This window comes from Desmodus rotundus, chromosome 7 (genome assembly GCF_022682495.2).
Source record: "Desmodus rotundus isolate HL8 chromosome 7, HLdesRot8A.1, whole genome shotgun sequence".
Classification (NCBI taxonomy): domain Eukaryota; kingdom Metazoa; phylum Chordata; class Mammalia; order Chiroptera; family Phyllostomidae; genus Desmodus; species Desmodus rotundus.
In genome coordinates, this window is record NC_071393.1 from 35,394,462 (window position 1) to 35,416,345 (window position 21,884).

At 49.8% G+C, this 21,884-nt stretch overlaps 1 protein-coding gene across 3 annotated transcripts in view; it reads right to left on the reverse strand.

The window, feature by feature from the left end:
- The window catches only part of ARID3B (AT-rich interaction domain 3B), a 48,570-nt gene that overhangs the window by 15,609 nt on the left and 11,077 nt on the right, over positions 1 to 21,884 (reverse strand). For all 3 annotated transcript variants that reach the window (XM_071221922.1, XM_024557348.3, XM_024557347.3), the window contains exons 3-4: positions 5,128 to 5,199; positions 4,871 to 4,943 (exon numbers count right to left, since the gene is read on the reverse strand). In XM_071221922.1, the coding sequence (XP_071078023.1) occupies positions 4,871 to 4,943; positions 5,128 to 5,199 (145 nt within the window). The remainder of the gene's footprint in view (positions 1 to 4,870; positions 4,944 to 5,127; positions 5,200 to 21,884) is intronic.

Consider the following 21,884-nt stretch of genomic DNA (forward strand, 5'->3'; position numbering starts at 1 on the left):
TCAATGATGTCTTTTAGTGCTTCTGCTGCTTTTTGTTTCACCTCTTCCACATCAGCAAAACGTTTCCCTTTGAGGACTTTTTTCATCCAAGGTAACAAAAGTGGTGACTAGGGAGGGTGGGGCATTGGGATCATGCTGTTTTTGGTCAAAATCTGCTGAACACTCAGCACAGTGTGGGCAGATGGCGCTCGTAAGTCACCCATCATGAAACGTGCAAATGCATTGAAAAATTCTTCTAAAAACTTCATTGAAGCCAAATGCAGCCTCTCACAACAACACCAGCTGGCACACTGATACAGATGGGTTCCTAGAACACTCACCTAGTGGGGGAAGCCTGTACTACAAGGGGCCCGCCCTCCAGAAAATAATTCTGTTTTTTTGGTGCCCCCCCTCCCCCCGTATTTTACACACGCATATGCATGCGGCAAAATGTGAGCAAAATGAATACCCGAAATCTAAACAATCACTCTAGAGAAACATTTGGGGGAACAGAATGAAGGCAAACTGTTTAATTCAACTGGGCTTCAGTCAGCAAAAGAGGAAAGAGCCAGCAAGAAAAGGGGAGAAGCATCTGGTCTTGGGGATCCTTGGTCTAATTTGTACACAATTTTTCTAATCCTCAGTGGAGGCCATGCTGATTGACTTCAGAGGGAGGGGTAGGGAGGGAGAGACACTGCTCAGTCACCTCGCGCTCCCGCCCAGACCCGGTACCAAACCCCACAACCCTACAAACTGAGCCATACCAGCCAGGGCCATACAGCGATTTTGATAAAAAACTGCTTTATAAAGCGTTTTTTCTTTTTTAGCCATCGAGGGTGGCTCTTCTCTGCTGGTAGCTCAACAGATACAATCAAAACCATGTAACACAGAACACAGAACTTGGGAGAAACTTCCAGATTAACTCTCACCAAACCCTCTCATTTCACAGGTCAGCAACCTGTGGCCTCTCAGAGAGGAGAGGGTTTGCTCAGGATCACGGGGAGGGCGGCACGTTACCGCCGCCCTAGCTTCTCCCCTGCCACTCGCCTCATGGCCCTTTCCTGAGGCAGGTGGAAGACGGCGAGGCCACCAGGGTGCTGCCCAGGCCTCCTCTCAGGCTCCTTCCAGGGCAGGTTGCCCTGATGGAGGGGACAGGGTCACCAGGGCGCCAGTCACGCTGGCCCTGCCTAGACGCCAAGGTGCTGTGAGCCGACGGGCCCATCTGTTACAGCCATCGCCCCAACGCTACCAAGCAGAGAGCTGGCACAAAGCGGTAGCGGTCGCGGGCCCCTGCTGCTGAAGAGCAGGTCCACCACCACCGTCTTTGGGAAAGGCTGCCGGGTTCTGCCCCCTGGGAGCCCTGTCCGCTTCCCCTGAGGTGTGGCCGGCTGTGCCACAGCCGCCAGCCCCACTCACAGACCAGGCAGGTTTCCAACTCGGGCCGTTTCCAGTGGCTCCTGTGAGATCCACCACTCGCCCCTCGCATTAGCTCTGGAGGCTGACCTGCTGCCTGTTGCTGACCAGCTGCCGAGGCCTCTAAGGCTTTTCCTTGGACCCAGCTAACAAGATCTGGCTTCTGAGCACCTCGGACACTCCAATTCGGGAATGGCAAGTCAGTCACCAATGTCTAGGGCCCTTGGTTTCACCCTCTGTGAAGAGCAAGCAGAGCGAGCCCCACACTGGAAGTGCCTTCTGGTCCTAGACCTCTTGACCCGCCCAGCTGAATTCATCTGTAGTGGGCCCCTCCTGCTGAAGACCATCAGACAGGAGTTTGCCGGGGAGATCGCTGAATTTAAGGAAACCACCTCCACACTGTCCTCCTGCCTCAGTCTCCCTTCTCCAGCCCAGCGCCACACGGCTGGCCACATCAAGTGTCCTGAAGTCCCTGCTCTGCTGACCCTGCAGCACTTTAACTTCAGTGACTGCTCTACGTCCACAGGCAGGAATGCTAACTCCTTGGCCAAAGGTGTTCTTCCGCCTGGTGACAACTGCTCACCCAGGATTCAGAGAAGGGTTCTTCCATCTGTGTCTGGGCCACGCGTGCCCCTGCATCGCTGCCTCCCCTCTGCGTGGCTCCCTTCACTCCCATGGTGCCAGTACGCTAGGGCTCAGCTACTCTCCGAGGCGTGCCTCACACTCCAGCCCAGGGGGCCCAGCACCCTTGCCCTTGGCATTCAGCCACAGAAGGGGCCCTTGCAGTATGGCCTGAGACACACCTCCCTGCCCTCAGGTCCTGCTACTGAGTGGAAGAAAGATGGTTTCCATGACAAGTTTCTCTGCCGAGGGAATTTTAGATCTTTGCCCACTTTCCCATCCGTCTGTGGCAGAGGCTCTCGATGGGGCAATTCTGTCCCCCAGGGAAATTGACAGTATCTGGAGACACTTTTTGTTATCCCAACTGGAGGAGGGTACACCCACAACAAAGAATTAGCCAGTCCCTTAAGTCATATGCCAGGACTGAGAAACTTAAGTATTAGAGTAACGAGCAAGCAGCAGAACCAACTCAGCCAGTCTCCTTTGCCGGGATGCCAGCCAACGCCGAAGCCCACAAGAGCTGGAGGAGGAGGAAGAGGGACACAATCAGAGCACATAGCTTACTCCTGCTTTGGGGTCACCCAGAACGCTGCCGGACGGCGCCACAACCCTGGCGCTGTAGGGCTCCGGGGCTGGCACCCAGCGCTTTCCACTGCTGACCTGCAGTTACGGCCGGGGCGCCAGCCTGTCTGGCCCTGCGTTAGCAGTGGGGACACAAAGGAGTGACAAGGTGGCTGTCCTCAAGGAGCCCCTAATCTAGCGGGGACACACTGTGCGACAGAAACAATCACGGATCTTCACTCTCGGCCAAGCTGGTAGAACTCCCACTTCCCTTCAAACACCCTTTTGGGAAAGGACAGAAACAGTCCAGTGGAAAATAAAGCAGTGGCAGCCCCGGCGCTGATTAAATCTGCATTGCTACGGCGGCCCCCCAAGATGACAGCAGCTCCTGGCCTGCGCCAGCTGGGCTGGTGGAGCTGCTGAATAATTAAATGGTAATTGGAGGGGAGACGGAAGTATTGAGTGGATTTCTCCTTCTCAGGGCAACAGAGGCGTATTTCACAGCTGCCAGTCACGCTGTCCTTCGGGATTACAGTCTTGCTTTCCACCGACACAGGCAGCTCCGGACGACAGCTCAGGAAGGAAACCAACGGCGGCTGCTTCGACTGCTGTGATTCGCTCGAAGATGGGGCGGGACGCCGAACCTCAAAAAGCATGTGAGTGCCTTTTGTGAGTGAAGAAATGACCAAGTAAGTGACGGGCATGTAAGAGGCATGCTACCGAGAAGGCAATTTGGCTTTGGAAGGCAAAGGAAGCGGAAAGGGGGGAGAGGCAGGGCTGAGAGGGGGAGGGAGAGGAGCTCACACAGAGTCTTTAGCAGCTGGGGCTGCCATCAGAGCTCAGCCTCGGCCACGGGGAGCTTCACACTGCCGAACCTCAGGGAAGGAGCCGATACAGAAGCCAAGGGATGTCCGGGGTTGGCCAAAAAGTTCTGGCGGTTTCCCCGTAAAATAAAAGACACAGTCTTCATTTTCACCACTCACTTTATTAATCTGGATTATTTTGAGTTTGTCGGCCACCTCCTTCGCAGTACTAACAGTGATTCTTCTGTGTCACTGTCAACTTCAGCTGGTCTAGCCAACTGCGGAGCACCGTCCAGTGAGACATCTCCGGCCGGAAACTTCGCGAACCACTGGTGACATGTTCGGTCCGTCACACACCTTCTCCATACACCGCACAGTTCTTTTGTTCTTTTTTTGCATCAGTTGTGTTTTTACCTTTCTTGAAATAAAGCTTAATGTGCCAAAAATGTTGCGTTATGTTCTTCCATCTTCAATACTAAAATGGCTACACAAAAATTCACCAATTTTGGTAATTTTTTAAAAATGCAGGCTGGTATGTCAACTGTCACAACACAATCTAACAAAGTTGTTTCAAATGAAGTTAAAGACAACAAAGCGCTTCCAGAGCCATCGTACAGAAAGAAACCAAAAGAACTTTTTGGCTGCCCATGTATCCCGGGGAAGAGGCTGATGGGAACAGTGCTCTCCCAAGGCTTTGCTCTGAGGGTGACAAAGGCGGAACCTCACAGATTGGGGAGGACCTTCCTCCCTTCTCCTAGGGAGCCTGGGGTTCTGCCATGCTCCCCGAGGGCTGGCCGTCCTGGTGCTATGAAGCCAGGAGGCTGAGTCACTCACAAAGGGCTCAAGACTCAGTGTCAAGCCGGTGCCACCTCACAAAGTGAGAAGGTTGGGGTGAGTGAGGGGCCTAAAAGGAGAGGAAGAAGAAGCAGGAAGGTGCATTACAGCGCAAACACCCATATACCTACAGTTAAACTGCAGAAACGTCCCCACCAAGCCAGTGAACGCAACAATCAAGGAGCCAATGGATATGAAAAAGGATTTAGCCTGTCCTTATCACGGGTCATTTCCGAACCTCCCAACCAATACTGAAGGGCCCCCTTTCAGTGGCCTTTCTCCGTCTCTCTCAGGCTAGATGCGGCAACAGGAAGCCTCGCATTCCAGTCTGAGTGATATCCAGGGAAGCTACAAGGCTAAGGGGAAAATGTACTTAAATTTGAAATGACTCCAGGGACCAGTTAATCAGAAGAAGAATGACAACAAAAAGCAAGACCAAATCTGAATAATCAGTCCATTCATTTTCTGCCAAGGCCCTCTCTGCCTTCTTCAATCTGGTCCAATTGTTTGGCTAAATTCATAACCAATCGGCAGTAAACGCCTCTCGTCTTCCTGGGCTAAGACTCTGGCACTCTGAGGGGAGGAGTTAAGCCCGAGTGTGAAGTGCACACAGTAGGCGTTCCACAAATAGTCACCGAATGGAAAGCACGCACACTCACCCCTCTTCTGCATGAAGACGAAGAGGTCGTCCAGGAACTCCTTCCTTTCCGGATCGCCGTCCAGCTCGTACAGCTGCAACCCCAACGCCCCCGGGGAGAAACCACAGTGAGAACCCCATCTGATGCAGGAGTCTCACACCCCCTGAGCGCCTACAAAGGTGACTCATAGGTCACTCCTGTCCCACTCCTTGGGGGTCAGCTACAGCGACCCACTGCAGAAATGCCCCTTTCGTCACCACGAAGGAAACGTTACAGACCTTGGCAAAGTCTCGAGAGATCTCTCTTCCTCGGCCTCCGTCTGCATCATCACTCCACGCCAAGCCACCGTTCTAAAGGGGAACAAAGCAGAGAGTTCAGAAGGGGTAGGAGGAGAGTGCAAGAGAACAAGGCAGCCAGTCAGGGGGAAATGAGGAGCTTTAGCAGGGACGCCAGTCTGGGTTATACTGTAAAAGACGCTCACATCACTACCTCTGCCACCCGCACAGGGACGGCTTGTTTCTTTTCTTTTCCTGTTCTGTTCTTCTCAATTATGGTTCCAAACTGAGAGGGAGTCAGGTGGAAGAACCACCTCCGTGTGGCGGAAGGCAGGCGTTACCCACGCTGGAGAGCCCTGTCGGAGGAGGACACAGAGGCCCGATTTTCTGAGAGCCCGCTTGCCATTCGCTGACCTTCAGGACGCCACCACTCGGAGATGTACCACTCGCCAGCAAGTTCTGCACGGTGTGTGTTTGTGTATGTTATGGTATGTCTGCATATTATATGGCATGTTGTGAAGCTGGCCTGCCTTTTCATACAACGCTCTAAGTCGTGGCCTCTCAGCCTAGCGTCACCACTAGAAGCCCCATGTCGAGCACTCGGAACTCCCTAGTGATATGAGGATTCCCAGCATCTGAGATTATTCCCAACGTAGAGAGACTCTGTGCTACCAGACTGAAGTTCATTTTCATCAGAGAAACAGTGATTGGATTGATTAAGTTAAACCAACACCATTCAACTGAACGGAGGAGGCGGTAAATGTAAGTACACCTTTGTTTATGTTCTTGGAATCTGCTTCCTAGCCCAAATCAGCTGGGTAGCTCGTATTCCTCCAATCAGGCATCATCTTCCACAGGGCTCCTCTTCACTTCCGGCTGGGCTAAGCACGCCAGAAGCAATCTCTGTACACACTGAGCTCAGAATTTAACATATTATTTTGGAGTTACCCGTGTTGTAAGCTCCTTGACAGCGAAGGTGTATTATTCGTCTCTGTCCCCCCAGCACCCGCAGAGCACACTGCCTGGCAGTTATTCGGCCCGGTGAGAGCTTGACGGACCACGGTCACTGTGAAAAGGGATTAACTGGCTATTTGAGTCAGCCGAGCACCTCTTCAAAACACACACACACACACACACACACACACACACCCCTCACACAGAAGAGTGAGAACCGCCCCCTGCCTAGTGCAGGGGGTGTGCAAAATGTCCCACTGAAAGTCTGCTGCTCGCCCCTGACACAGAGGACGGCACTGGAACCAGTGCGCCTGTCACCTCCACTTGTGCTCCAGGACCCCAGGCTCACGCACTCACACACAGCACCTGCCACCCAGCTGGCTGGGGTGTGTAAGAGGTTGAGGAGGGGCATTTTGGAATGGGGAGCAGAAGTTTCTTGGGAAGACATTCCTTGGACTACATAAGGATCTTGCTGTGAGACCAGGCCAATAAAATGGAAGCCTGGTCTAACTCTACTTTCTCCCTCCTCTGCTTTCAATAAAGCTTGCCCGAAAGCAGGAGGTCGTATCGGTTACACCTGGAGGCCACCCTCTGCTTCCCTTACTCCAGGTGGGCGTTGAGGTGCAACCCCACTCTGAGGGCAGCAATCTAGCACACTGGGGGGTGAGCATAACCAGGAAGTGGGGTGCCATCAGCTGAAATGGACCAGGCTCCAGCCAACTGCTTCCCTGCCGACCGAGTAAAACGTGTGTGCCAGCAAGTGCGCACTCATCACCTCCCCCCCCCCCCCGGCAGACACCAGAAGTCTGCCTGCAGCACCTTCAGGGGCGCCAGTAACCCAGTGGGTGAGGCCCTATTAACGGGAAATAAGAAAGCCGACACTCGCCCCCATGCTGCAGTGACAGTCAACAGAGATCTGGTGTCATCGGGTGGCACCCAGGACAATGAGCACCACGATGCACTGTGCCTGGCAGGCCAGCCAAACCAGACAGTCGCAGGCCCCTTCAAAGGGTGCGGTGGGCTTCCCTAATGCCCCGTGATTTAGTTTGAGCCGGTAATTCCTGCCGGAAAGTCAATTACCCTGGGAGCTCCTATTGGCTGGAAGATATTTATTTAATGGGGGGTCACGGCTGCCTCTGTTATGTCAGCTGTTTACTGTGGCCGCTGAATTCGCAGCTCTCCGGCTGCTGATGTGAGGCCGCTTCCTCACAGGCCGCTCTCACCAGAAGAGATGAGAACACCAGTGTCTGATAATTACAGCGCCTTCCAGCACCGAGTGCTCGCTCAGAGACGACGATTTAACCGCAGGCGGGGAGCAGGGAGTCCACAACCGGGAGTCTCCGGCAGGGTTTCCCACAGCAGGAGAGGGGCGTGACAGCTGGCAGGCCAGCACAGCCACTGCGAACCCGTGTGTGACAGCTCTCGGCTCCAGGAGCAGAGAAGGGTGCCTTGTAGGATAAGGGCAGGAGGTCGGCATGACTCCTTCACCTAATCCAGCTTAAAAATCTTCTTAATGATGGGATTTCAGTCTGAAATGCCCCTACCCAATGACCAGAGAAGATAAGGGGACCTGCCAAAACAGGAGAGAAATAGGATACTGAATTCTTTGAGCAACCCCTGTTTGACCCATTCCACAGATAGGAAGATCGGTTATTATGTAAAGAAACGCAGGGGAAACAGTGACCAAGGAGAGAGGTGTTCCCTGTCGATCAGTTCCGAAGCAGGGACAGTCCGGTCCTTAGTTTAAAGAATTCAGTGGGGGCTTATGGTGGGACGTCCGCGCTCTTCGTATTACTCTCTGCATCGGGGCAGTTCAACTTCACTCCTGCTCACAGGGCACTCTGGCTGAGGAAGAGTAGTTTCCGAACCCTGCCCACCCCTCCCGGCCCAGCTGGAACACTGTTTCCTCCATAAAGCCTCCACCTCTGCCCACCAGGCAGAGTCAATACCTTTCTCCGGGCTGCGGCCCTTGGGTTCTCCTTATTTGTGCCCCTGCTCTGTCTACACCCTGTAAACACCCTGTCAGGGGCGTCCCAGCCCCTGGCGCACAGAAAGCTCGGCCACATCTGCTGGAAGACAGGGACGGGCTCCCCCTGGGCTCCCACCCCACGGTTCTGCTCTCCCTCCCCCTTTCAGTGGGAGGGTTACAGACTGCAGTGGCTTTTTCTCAGTTCGGAACTCTGACCAAGTGCTGCAAAGGAAAGCTCCCCTTCCACTAGCCAGGCGTGTGGGCAGCAGGCTTCCTGGCCTACCCACAGGGTATGGGTGTAACTGCTGGGAACTGATAAGCCCAGAAGTGATTTTTTCTTGGATGCCAAGTATGCTGAGAACTTAGAGAGGAGGAAAGCAGGGAGCAGAAGAGGCGAGTATGAGAAAACAGCCCCAAAGAGCCAGCTCAACAGTTTAGGGATCAAGAGGGGTCCCCAAGAAGAGCCTTTCAGTTTCAGAGTCACTGCATGCAAGTCCAACGGCCAGAGAAGAGCCTCTAGCAGCCTCCGGACCTTGGGCAGTGCTCAGCAGCCCCGGATGTGCGCGGGAGGCACCAGCAGGCACGGGGGGGGGGGGGGGGGGGGGGGGGGGGGGGGTGTCGCTTCCCGTCACTTGCAACCTTCCAGGCCTCTCCTGCTTGAGAAGTCTCTGACCAGCTTTGATCTCACTAGGAGCTCCATGGAAAACGATAGTTTGTCCCCAGATATCTGACTAAGTCAAGCTCTGGCTACTATGTCCTCCTTCTGCTCATCTCCCCCAGGAAGCCACAGAGCATTTTGCTTTTAAATCCCTCAAAAGTGGCAGTGCGCAGAGGCTGGGGGAGAGGAAAGGGAGCAAAAGGGCACAGGAAGCATGTGCGCATATTCTGCGTAGCAAGCACGGGGCCAGGAGCTTCACCAAGTGTCTCCCTGCTCACTTCTACAGCGTAGAGGGCTGGGTGTCCATCTATTTATCTAGCTAGCTATCAATCAGAACTCACTGAGAAAGTCGCAGAGGTAGAAAAAGTATGGTGTAGAGGAAATTGACTCAGGAAACAAGTTACAATAAAAGAAGAGCCCTTGGAGCTTGGTGGGGGGGGGGGGAGAAGGGGGGGAGTGGTTAACCTGTAAGGGGACCAGAAGAATACAGCACCTAGCACTGTGACACGCACATAAAAGGCCTTCAGAAATAATGAAGCAAGAGTTGAAGCTGACTTACCAAAGTTAAAGTTGTGCTTCCTCAACCACCTCAACCCTGGAAGACGGAACACAGAGAAGAATGGACTCACCGTCTCTGGAAATGGAAAAGGCTGTCTCGCGGGAGAGGAAGCAAGTGGGTGTTTTTGCTTTCTCTCTAAGCCCCAGAAGGCAGAACTGGGTTAATGGGCAGAAGTTATGAGGAAGATTTCAAGTCAAATAAGAACTTTCCTAACAACCAGAACTGCCCAGCCATGGAGTGGGCCTTCTTAGGAGGCAGGCAGCTTCCTGTCCCTAGATGACTGTCCGCCTGGGATGTCATGGCGTGGAATCTAACAAGAGCTAGGGCTGGACGAGAGGACCTCTAGGGCCTTTTTCTAGCCTGAGATGCAAAGATCCTACAACAAATTCATTCAACACTGTTTTCCTGAGAAACCATCCCAGACAGAGCATTGTACAAGCTGCTGAGGAGGGAAAAAAAGCCATTCTCACAGGGTTGGAAAAACAGGCAGAACACACACAGCGCCTAACAGAGCAGGGCAACTGAGTACCAGATGCAAAGTGCCTGGGGCGGGGGCGGGGCCAGAGGTGGGGACAAAGCTGGCCTGGAAGAAAGGGTTGGGGGGGGAGGGCGGGGACTTAAGAGTTTGAATGCGTATGGAGGGGAGGATAAACAAGGTGGCTTTGGCAGGGAGGATGCAGGTCTGAATAGTTCAGGTGGGAACGGGCTGTGACCTGCCTCAAACACCAGGAGGAAGTTTAAACTCTGAACTGCGGACAGTTGGGAGGCAGTGGGTATTTTCTGAACAGCAAAACAAATGATTAAGTCAGCATTTCAGATGATTTTAACAGCCCGTTTTTGTTGGAAAAAATATACACGTACAAATGTATGCAGCCACCTAACAGATTGAGATCATGGAGAAATTCCACTTTTCGTCATATTCACTTGTGTCAGACCAGTGACCCTCCGGGGCACACGAGATTCTGTGAGAGGGTCTGGGGGAAAAGCAGACAGGAGCCTCTGACCTCGTGCAGCCGACACTTTAATGGAGAGACACAATTGAAGTACAATTGTTTATTCTTTTCTAGATTTACTTTTGAATCATCTGTCAAGACCCACCACTTGCCCTCCCCTAACAATGAAGATCTGGATTGCACTGAAATTGTAGAATAATTTTAGCAAACCGACATCTTAACGATATTTAGTTTTTCAAGTAACACAGCAGTATGACTTGATTTAAAAAAGCATTTTAGGGCCCCTCAGTAATAATTTACAATGTCAATATATTAGTTTTGTAAACAATAGTGACTGCGAGGGACACCGGCACTGGGGCTGGCTGGCTGTCAGCTGTCCACACTGAGAATGGGGCAGGCAGTTGGGGGGTCGGGGCAGAACCAGGGGGAAATGACTCTTTAAGATGCAGCCAAGTCAGGGAGTCAGGTGGATCTGGACTGAGGGCATGAAGGAGAAAGAGAGGGATGACCCTGAACCTCATCCAGAGAACAGTGTGTTCTGATGGAAATGGGGAGGCACTGCGCAGGGAGGGGGTCAGGCAAGAAGGAACTCTTCGGGCGCTAACGGAAGTAGACCACCGCCTCTGGGCGTGTGTGTGCGTGGGGGGTGGGGGAGTTCCGAGTGGCAGGAGCGATCCCACAGCCCTGGAGGAAGCCAGGTTATGCCAGCTGGCAACAGCAGGAGCCAAAGGCTTACTGCCAACCTTCCATGAGGAGAAATTTAACCAGGGTCTCCTGACCCAAGGGCAGCCTTGGGACTTTCTTTTTACTGGGATTTTGGGGGGGGGGGGGATGCCTACCAGGCCACGCCTCCAAGATCTTAGGAGCCAGCACTGCATTCCTCAGGCCGGGACCTCCCCAGAGACGGCAGCACCAGACTTGAAAAGCAATTAAGTATCTAGGCTATTTTAGGATTATTCCTTGGCCACCTGGAATATCTCATTAAAGTGCAGTTCGGATGTCCAAAGCAATTTTAGCTCCCATTCCTCATGGCGAGAGTTAACCCTTCCCTCGGGCTGGAAGTAAGAGGCTAAGCGACCAACGCTGCACTTGGGCTCCCCACGTTCTGAACTGAACCCTGAAGAAAACACCCTGCCACTCGCACACCATCACACACCGACAACTGGTACAGTGCCCTCTGGAAACCCAGAGCAGTGATGTTCCTCGTTTCTTTCCATGCTCTGTAACCCAGTAAATTCTGAACCCCAGGGTCGAGGGTCTTGGCAAAGTCCTAGCACCTGAACCTTAACGGTGCGTTTGGCAAAATCACTAGACTTCAAAGGGGCGGATCCCAAACCAATGGCTACCCGTGAATTACTTTGAAATACCAAATGTGACTAAAGTATTTGGGCTGAATATTCTCTTGTTGTTGTTGTTATTTAAATAAGCAATGAACGCACAAACTACCCTCCCTTTGGCTGGACCCACGGCTCCACCACACCTGGGACTGCTGGACTGCTGCTGGCTCGGCTGATGGTGCCAGTCCTGTTAAAGTCTAATCCCCAGATCTTGGTAGGAAGACAGAAAAACAGCTTTGCTCTGAAGGGATAATAGGCAAGATTGTAAGAGAGTCCTAAATGGAGAGGGGACTCCCAGGAAGGAAAACAGATACTGTTATAAGCAACACTGTTGGACTACAAAAGCTTCCTGATAAGATCAGGATTACTACTCTCAGCTAAATGGCTGGGGCCTTGGAGGCACCAGAGTTCTAATTATCAGATGTACACCTTCCGCTGTCAGGTAACTTTAGCATGAACCAGAAAGTGCCTCCCCACCTCCTACTAGCAACAAGGATCAACTCAGACTCCATGGCTTAGAAAAAGAGCTAAGGAGCCTTCTCTGACTATGTGACAGAAAGGAGGATGGCTTAGGGAGGGCGCATTGCTACCTTCCCATGTAGGCACGCCATCACCCCATGCAATAGTCAAGAAGACTGCCCAGAAGTGGGGTGGTTCCTATAAAAGGAGGAAGAAAAACTAAAATGCAGTGTTGGTGATGAGGACAACTCTTTGCCAAAGAGTGAACGAACTAGCCCAGTCAGGTCAAAGTCAAAGGCAGAGAGTGAGAGCCACAGCGGGGAAGTCCCAGCTCCCTCTCTGTGCAGAGTGTGAGTTGGCAGCACTGCCCATTCCACCCCGTGAGCTACCAACCACTTGGACTTCACAACGCTTGCTGCCATACATCCAGTCCCAGAGCTCAGTCAGTCGGAGCCTGTGGAGACAGAATGCGTCTCACAAGAGGGGACACTGAGACCTGAAGAGGCCAGGACATGTGCCCGGAGTCAATGCTTCAGAAGAGTTTCATAAGACTTCTCCTTTTTCTCAAATCGTATCTTTTTTGTTATTTATTTATTTACTTATATTATTATTTTTTTAGACAGCAGGGAAGGGAGGGAGAGACAGAGAGAAACATCAATGTGCGGTTGCCTCTCATGCGCCCCCACCGGGGACCTGGCCTGCAACCCAGGCATGTGCCCTGACTGGGAATCGAACCGGCAAATCCTGGGTTTGCAGTACAGAGCTCAATCCGCTGAGCCACACCAGCCGGGGCTGACGAATTATTTCATAAAGGAAAAAAAAAAAAACCCTCTTTCATTCTCCAGTTTGGGACTGCACAGGCGGTTTCTTCAGGCAGACACAGCTACAACCTGTGTTTAAAATTCAGCCCCACGAACGACTCTGAGCAGCTCCCAGGACTTCCCCAATGCCGCACCCCCCTTCGGGGGCTGGCACTATGGTGCACTCACTGCAACTCTGATGCCAGCTGTCCCTGTGCTGCCTGCCACCTCTCCTTGGCTACGAGTCTCTCTCTTATAGGGATGGCAACCTATTCTTCTGCGAGGCTGGTGCACCTGGCACAGGGCCTCGCAGCTGGTAGAGGGGTTCAAATGAATGTCAGGGCCTGAAGAACAAACCACAGAAATAAACTTAGGACAGTCACCACAGGCAGGCTAAGTGTGGATTGGGGAGGGGCAGGGAATCACATGATTAAAAAAGATGGCCTTCGATAAACTACAAATCCATAAGAGGGATCTAGAATGAAACATAAACCATTTCTTAAAGATAGCAGTTTAACTTCAAGGTTCAAGAGGATAGTAAGAGGCAAACTCCAGGCTTCCAGCCTGAAGGGATACAATTTAAAAACAAAAAACAACCAGAACAGCCAGAAAATCGATCTGTATGGACATCTGACAACCAAGGATTTAAAGATGATAAAGAAGAAACATTCGTCCAGACTGGTAGGAGGGGCGTGCGTGTGTACCAAGACAGCAGCTGGCGAACTGGGAAGGGCAAGGCGGTGGGTGCTAGACCAGGAGGTCCCATGTTTGCGTGCAGATAAACTGGGAGGAACGACTGGGGAGAGACAGACCATACAACCCAGGGTTCTAGTGCAGGAAAATGAAGCCTCAAGACCTCTGGCTATAAAAACCTGTGGGGGTTGTGGTGGTGGGATAAACTCCCAGTCTCCCAGGAGAGTCTGGTGGATGGGAACATAGGGTCCTAGGATGTACACAGCCTCCCCACCTGGGAATCAGCACCAGAAGGGGCCAATTCGCTTGTGAGAAGTGGGGGAAGTGACTAAAAGCAGGGTGAGAGCTGAGCAAGTGGCACTGTTCCCTCTCTGTCCCTCTCCGACCCCTCCCCCACGTACAGTGCCACAATGCAGCAAAGTACGTCGCCCCACACGGGCCAATAGCTAAAGCTCTGCCCCTTACAATGTAACACGTGCACTGAGACAAAGAAATGGCCCAAATGAACGAAAAGATCAAAACTCCAGAAAAAGAACTAAGCGACACGGAGATAGCTAATCAGATGCAGAGTTCCAAACACTGGTAATCCTGATGGTCACAGAAATGAGCACAAAGTAAAAGAAGAAATGAAGGCTATACAAAGTGACATAAGGGAAAATGTACAGGGAACCAACAGTGATGGGAAGGAAACTGGGACTCAGATCAAGGGTTTGGAGCAAAAGGAAGAAAAAAACATTCAACCAGAACAGAATGAAGGAACAAGAATTCAAAAAAAGGATGAGAGGCTTAGGAACCTCTGGGACAACTTTAAATGTTCCAACATCGGAATCAAAGGGGTGCCAGAAGGAGAAGAGGAAGAACAAAAAATTGAAAACTTACTTGAACAAATAATGAAGGAGAGCTTCCCCAACCTGGCAAAGGAAATAGACTTCCAGGAAGTCTAGGAAACTCAGAGAGTCCCAAAGAAGCTGGACCCGAGGAGGAACACACCAAGGCACATCAAAATTACATTAGCCAAGATTAAAGACAAGGAGAGAATCTTAAAAGCAGCAAGAGCAAAGGACACAATTACCTACAAAGGAGTTCCCATAAGACTGTCAGCTGATTTCTCAACAGAAACCTTAGAGGCAAGAAGGGGCTGGAAAGAAGTATTCCAAGTCATGAAAGGCAAGGACCTACATCCAAGATGACTCTCTCCAGAAAAGCTATCATTTAGAATGGAAGGGCAGATAAAGTGCTTTCCAGATAAGGTCAAGCTAAAGGAGTTCATCATTACCAAGCTCTTATTAGATGAAATGTTAAAGGGACTTATCTAAGAAAACGAAGATTGAAAATATGAACAGTAAAATGACGATTAACTACCAACAATTGAACCTAAAAACAAAAACAAACTAAGCAAACAACTAGAACAGGAACAGAATCACAGAAATGGAGGTCACATGGAGGGTTATCAGCGGGAAAGGGACAGAATGGGGGGAAAAGGTACAGGGAATAAGAATGCTAAGCGGGCCTAACTGGCGTAGCTCAGTGGATTGAGCATGGGCTTGCAAACTGAAGGGTCGCCAGTTCGATGTCCAGTTAGGGCACATGCCTGGGTTGCAGGCCAGGTCCCCAGTTGGGGCACTTGTGAGAAGCAATCACACATTGATGTTTCTCTCCCTCTCTTTCTCCCTCCCTTCCCCTCTCTGAAAAAAATTTTAAAAAAGATCAGAAAGTTCTAGACAGCGCCATACTACATCGTGCTGACAGTTAACAATGTGGACTGAGCGCTTAAAAACCTGTTAAGAGGGGACACGTCACGTCACATTTTTTACAATAAGAAAATAAAGAAAAATGGGCACAGGCTGTAACAGCAGGTGAGCCAAAGGACAAATACAAAAGGCAAACATATGAAAAGGCAGTAAGATGACGACAGAGCAAATTCGACCTTTAGAATAATCCATCCCAGCACAGACCCAGAAACGCAAAGGCACAGTCACCCAGCATCTACGGTCTGTGCTTATACACGCGTGTGCTGTGACTGCACACGTACACAGGTAAAAACAGGAACAGCCCAGGAAGCCGATTCACGCCTAACTGTGGCCTCCTGTGGGGGGCGGGGGGGGGGGGGCGGGGAAGAGGCGGACACCAAGACACTGGAGCATTTTCTTAAAGTATACGTATCTTATTTTAGGTTTTCACGAGCACCTATCATCTTACTTTGTAATTTTGAGAAAACGATTATAAAAACATTAATAAAGAGGACTTTATGAACACACGGGGGAAGAATTGCCATAATACTGAATAAAAAAGCTTATTATAAAACAATATGTAGAGTTTCTATTTTTGTTCAAAACAAAAAAATTATGTAAGTACACTTTTCCAAATGCAAGAACATACAACAGCAACAGTGCGCCCTAACAAAAATTAGGGACTTTGGGTGATAATGACACGTCGATATAGGTCCGTCAATTGTAACAAACGTATCACTTTGGCGGGGGGCGGGGTTTGCTAGTGAGGCAGGCTATGCATAAACCGGGGCATAGAGTACATGGGAAATCACTGTACCTCTGCTCAGCTTCGCCAGGAACCTAGAAATGCTCTAGAAAATAAAGTCTACTTAAAAAAATAAACAAAATGGTGCCATTCACGTGAAAAACAGGGCAAGTAAAAGAAATGAGAAGAAACACAATACTCAGCGTCTATACCAGCCACCACCCTGCCGGGTGCCGGGAGACAGTGATGATGAGACAGGTGTGGCCCTGCCTTTCCAGAGCGTACCATCCAGTACAGAACCAGGTATCAAAGAAACAGACCACACGACTATAAAACTGTAACGGTCAATGGCAGCATACAACCTGCACTACACTGAAGGTAAAGACAGTGCCTCTGAGGAAGCGCATTCTTTTAACTTACATCATTTTTAATCTTCAGTTATACTGGACATATTAGTTTCAGGTGCACACCCCCGTGAGAGATCATCCCAGGAACCCTCACACCCATCTCACAGCACACACACTTATTAGAACACTGCTGACTGTGTTCCCTACACCGTACTTTACATGCCCATGACTGTTCCGTAACTACCAGGTTGTACTTCCTAGTCCCTTCACCTTTTTCATCCATCGCCCCCAACGCACCTCCCATCTGGCAACTGTCAAACTGTTCTCTGTCTGAGTCTGTTTCTGTTCTGCTTGTTCAGTTGGTTTCTTTAAAAAAATATTTCATTCTTTTTAAAAAAGATTTTACTTATTTACTTTTAGAGAGGGGACGGGAAGGAGAAAGAGAGGGAGAGGAACATCAGTATGTGGTAGCCTCTTGCACACCCGCCACTGGGGACCCGGCCTGCAATCAGGCATGTGCCCTGACTGGGAATCAAACCAGCACCCCTTGGTTCGCAGGCCAGCACTCAATCCACTGAGCCACACCAGCCAGGGCAGTATTTCTTTTTTTTTTTTTTAAGAAAAGCTTTATTTATTTTTAGAGAGAAGGCAAGGGAGGGAGAGAAACATTGATGAGTGAAAGAAATATCAATAGGTTGCCTCTCACATGCCCCCAACTGGGGACCTGGCCAGCAACCCGGGCATGTGCCCCGACCAGGAAACGAACCAGCGACCTTTAGGTTCACAGGCTGGTGCTCAATCCACTGAGCTACACCAGCCAGGGTGCTTTTATATATATATACATGTATACACACACACACACACACGTATATATATATATATATATATTCAATTGTTGATATATGTGTACTTATTGCCATTTGGTTGTTCCTATTTTTTATCTTTTCTTCTTAAAGAAGACCCTTTAACATTTCATGTAATACTGGTTTGGTGGTGATGAATTTCTTCAGCTTTTTCTCATCTGGGAAGCACTTTATCTGCCCTTTTCATTCTGAGAGACAGCTTTGCTGGGTAGAGCAGTCTTGGTTGTAGGTCATTGCTTTTCATCACTTTTAATATTTCTTGCCAATCCCTTCTGGCCTGCAAAGTTTCTGCCGAGAAATCATTTGACAGTCTCCCTCTCTCTTTTTTAATATTATCCTCACTCAAGGACTTGGTTATTGATATTATAGAGAGAGGAAGGAAGACAGAAAAAGAAACATCAATGTGAGAGAGAAACATCAATCTATTGCCTCTTGTACGCGCCCCAGCTGGAGATGGAACCCGCAGCATAGGTGTGTGACCTGGCTGCAATGCACCTGCAACCTTTCAGTTTACAGGATGATGCTCCAACCAAAGGAGCCACACCAGCCAGGGCCACCTGGCAGTCTTATGGGAGCTCCCTCTTAGGTAACCAACTGCTTTTAAAATTCTGTCTTTAACGTTTGCATTTTAATTATGACACGTGGGCCTCTTTGGGTGCATCTTGTTTGGGACTCCTTGTGCTTCCTGGGCTTGTAGGTCTACTTCCTTCACCAGGTCAGGGAAGTCTTCTGTCATTATTTTTTTCTAATAGGTTTTCAGTTTCTTGCTCTCTTCTTCTTCCGGTACTCCCAGGATATGATCGTTGGTACACTTGAAGTTGTCCCAGGGGCTCCTTACACTATCCCCATCTTTTTGGATTCTTTTTTTTCTTTTGCTGTTTATACTGGGTGTTTTTTGCTTCCTTACATTCCAAACAGTTGATGTGATACTCAGCTTTATCCACTCTACTATTGATTCTCTGTAAAGTGTTCTTTATTTCAATTGGTGTGTCCTTCATTTCTGACGGGATTGTTTCTGCTGTTGAGGCCCTACGTTTCTTGAGCATCCATGTTGTAAGTGTTTCGAACTCTGCATGTGACAGATTGCTCGTCTCCATTTGTTAGTTCTTTTCCTAGAGTGTTATTCTGTTCTCTCATTTGGGCCATTTTCTTTGTCTCCTTAATTTGGCAGCCTCCCTGTGCTAGGTAGCATGGCCTAATGCAGCAGTGACCTGTCAGGCCCAGTGGCAAAGCCTCCTCGATGACCCAAGCTGAGCACTTGAGGCACCATCTCCCCGAGAGCTGAGCACACCCTCCTCTTGTAGTTAACCTTTGACTGCTGTTGGCATGACAACGGGAGGGGCTCACGCCAGGGCCAGTGGGCTGCAAGGACTGGCTACAACCAATGACTACTGGCCTCTGACCACCACAGAGGATCGGTTGTGGGAGGACCTCCTCTCCAGAGCAAGACTTCCTTCAGTGGGGCTCTGCTGTCCACTGAGCCCACCCCTTGAGTGTGTCGCTGTGGAGGTGTTTGGGTGGTGTTTCAATGTGGTCTGAAGCCGGCCGCCACATGCACTGGCTCTAGGGCCTCCCAGGCGGTGCAGGCCAAGGTCAGCCACTGTGTTCTGCTGGGAGCCACTGGACTTGAGCTACAAAGTGATCTGCAGATGACTGCCATTTTTTCTGGGCTTGGAGGTGCCCAGGAGAGGCCAAGCTGCAAACCAAGGCTGGCTACTGCTAGTGCCTGGCCTGGGGCCACTTAGCAAGGGGTAGGGGCATGCTGAGGCCAGATGCTGCTTGTTTGGGAGATTTTAGCAAAGTATAAAGCATGAGCCAAGACAGGTCATTGGCATGGAAGAGCCGCTGGAAACAGCTTGGGTGGGCATGCAAGCTGGGTGCAGCACAGCCTCACGGAGTCACTGGGACAGGGTGAACGGTGTGAGCCAGGGTGATGGAGTCTCAGATATGGCGCCCCCTAAAGGCTCTGTGGGGCAAGGGCTGAGAAAAGAACAAGGGCCTCTGCCAGCACTTCCATCTGGGAGAAAGCTGCCCCTCCAGTGCTTGCCCTGATGACAGATAACGTCACTTCCACCTCGTACGTTCCTGGTGCCTTTGAACTGCGATCCCAGCACTGGAGCTCAGAAACAATTGAGTCCGAGTGAGTCCATGTGTGGGCCCTTTAAGAGAAACTGCCTGGGACTCCAAAAGCCCTCAGTCTCACTCAGCCTCAATTCCCGCTGGTTTTACAGCCAGAAGTTATGGGGACTTCTCTTCCCAGCACTGGAATTCTGGGCTTGGGGGCCTTGTGTGGGGCTCAGACCCCTCACTACTCAGGGGGAACCTTCATAGCTGAGATATCCCTCACAATTTTTATCCACCACAAGGAGGTGCGAGACCAGCATGTTCTGCATCTCCACCCCTCAGTCTCGATGTGGCTTCTCTAAACTCCTAGTGGTAGGACTTCTACTCAGCTGGGTTTCGGGCAGTTCTGAATGATGGCTGTTCTGTAGTTTACTTGCAATTCTGATATGGTGTGGGAGGATGTGAGTACCATGTTTACCCACGCCACCATCTCGACTGGAATGAGGAAATGATGCCCAAGTGGGCACTGAAGGCTAGGTAAGAGCCTGGAGGGGTGCAAAAACAAGGCCGGAGAAGCAGGCAAGTATCGGATTATGCCAATTACAACTAAAGCAAGTGACATCGTACTTGGAGGACATTAAAGGGTTGACATAATTTGATTTGTTTTTCAGACGATCACTCTAGATCAGGGGTGTCCAACCCATGGCCACAGGCCACATGCCACCCAGGAGGGCCGTGAATGCGGCCCAACCCAAAATTGTAAATTTACTTAAAACATTATGAGACTTTTTTGTGATTGTGTGTCGCAATACCACATAAAATAAACGTACGTGTGCGTGAGTGGCTTCATTTTACAGGGGGTGTGAGCGCAGATAGCAGAACTAACCCCACCAGGTGTTACGTGTCTTGTGGTGACTCAGCAGGGCAGTGGTTATCAGTATTTCAACCTATCATTGCAACGTCAGGTGTTTAATGTGATTCTGACGTCAGGTGAGCATTCTCATTCGATTATTACAGGTACTTCCACACCTCAGCGGCGCCTCACACAGCGCCCACCTCGCTGTACAGTCGGCCTTCCCCGTCGCTTTGCATTGGCAACCGAGAGGGCTGTGGAAGGGCCCAAACCTTGCTATCTATTTTCCTGTCAATTTTCATAATAAAAACAAAGAAAGTCCCTTATCTATTATTATTGTTTTAATCCCAGCATGGTTTCTACAATGTCTCAAAAGAAAAAAGAACCCCCAAAAGAAAAATTATGGATGAAAGCCCTGGCTGGTTTGGCTCAGTGGATTGAGTGTTGGCCGGGGAACTGAAACGTTGCCCGTTCGATTCCCAGTCAGGCACATGCCTGGGTTGTGGGCCAGGTCCCCAGTTGGGGGTGTGCGAGAGGCAACTGATCGATATATCTCCCACACACTGATGTTTCTCTCCTTCTCTTTCTCCCTTTCTTCCCCTCTCTATAGAAGTAAATAAATTAAATCTTTAATAAAAGTAAAATAATAAAATTAAAAAATTTAAAAAAAGAAAAATTACAGATGAAGGAAGATTGTTCAATGAAAAGTGGACAGATGACTCCTTTTTTTCAAGGCAAATACTAAGGCACTCTGCTTCATTTGTAGGGAATTTGTGCAAGTTTTCAAAGACTGTAATTTGAAAAGGCATTATATGCAAAAACGTGCTGCCAAGTTCAATGCGTATGTAGGATTGTATCATAAGGACAAAATAGCGGAACTGAAAAAACGCCTGTATTTTCAACAAAATATTTTCCAAAAAGTTACAACTCGGGCAGATTTTATTGTAAAAGTTAGTTACATGGTAGCATAGTTAATAGCAAAGAAATTAAAACCATTTACTGATGGTGAGTTTATTAAGCAGAGTATAGAAACCATGGCAGATATAATTTGCCCTGAGAAAAGGGGGGATATTTCTAAACTCAGTTTGTCTCACCAGACCGTAGCCAGGGGAGCTGAAGAAACTGGGAAATCTGTCGGAAGAAGTTTGGAGAGTAAACCTGCGACTTTTAAACTGTAGGCTTTGGCGATGGACGACAGCACCGATGCTGCAGACACGGCTCAAGCTGCCATTTTTACCAGAGGTACTGATGACGAATAGAAAGCCACTGAAGAGATGGCTTCTTCAGTGCCATTCAAAGACACAACCAAATCAAGAGATTTACACGAAGCAGTAAGAAATATGTTAAGGCTATTATTTTCTTTGTCCACTGTCATCATATCTGGCACAGTTACTGACGGTGCCCCGGGGAGAGCAGGTAGAAGAGAGGGACTTGTAAAAGTAATGGAAGACGATGCAATCACATTTCATGAAGCATCATTGCATAGTACATCAAGAACATTTATGCACAAAAGCTTTAAAAATGGATAACGTCACGCAAATCATCATCAAGACTGAATTTCATAAGAGCCAAGGGATTGAATCATTGCCAATGCCAGGGATTCCTTTAAAGTGTTAACGCTGACATTATGGAGACATCATTTCCTTCTTGGAAGTAAGACGGCTAAGTCGAGGCCAAATGTCAAAAAGATTTTATGATTTGCGACATGTTATTAAGTCACTTACAGTATCAAAAAACAAATTTGTGCCAGAACTTGATGATGAAAACTGGCTTACA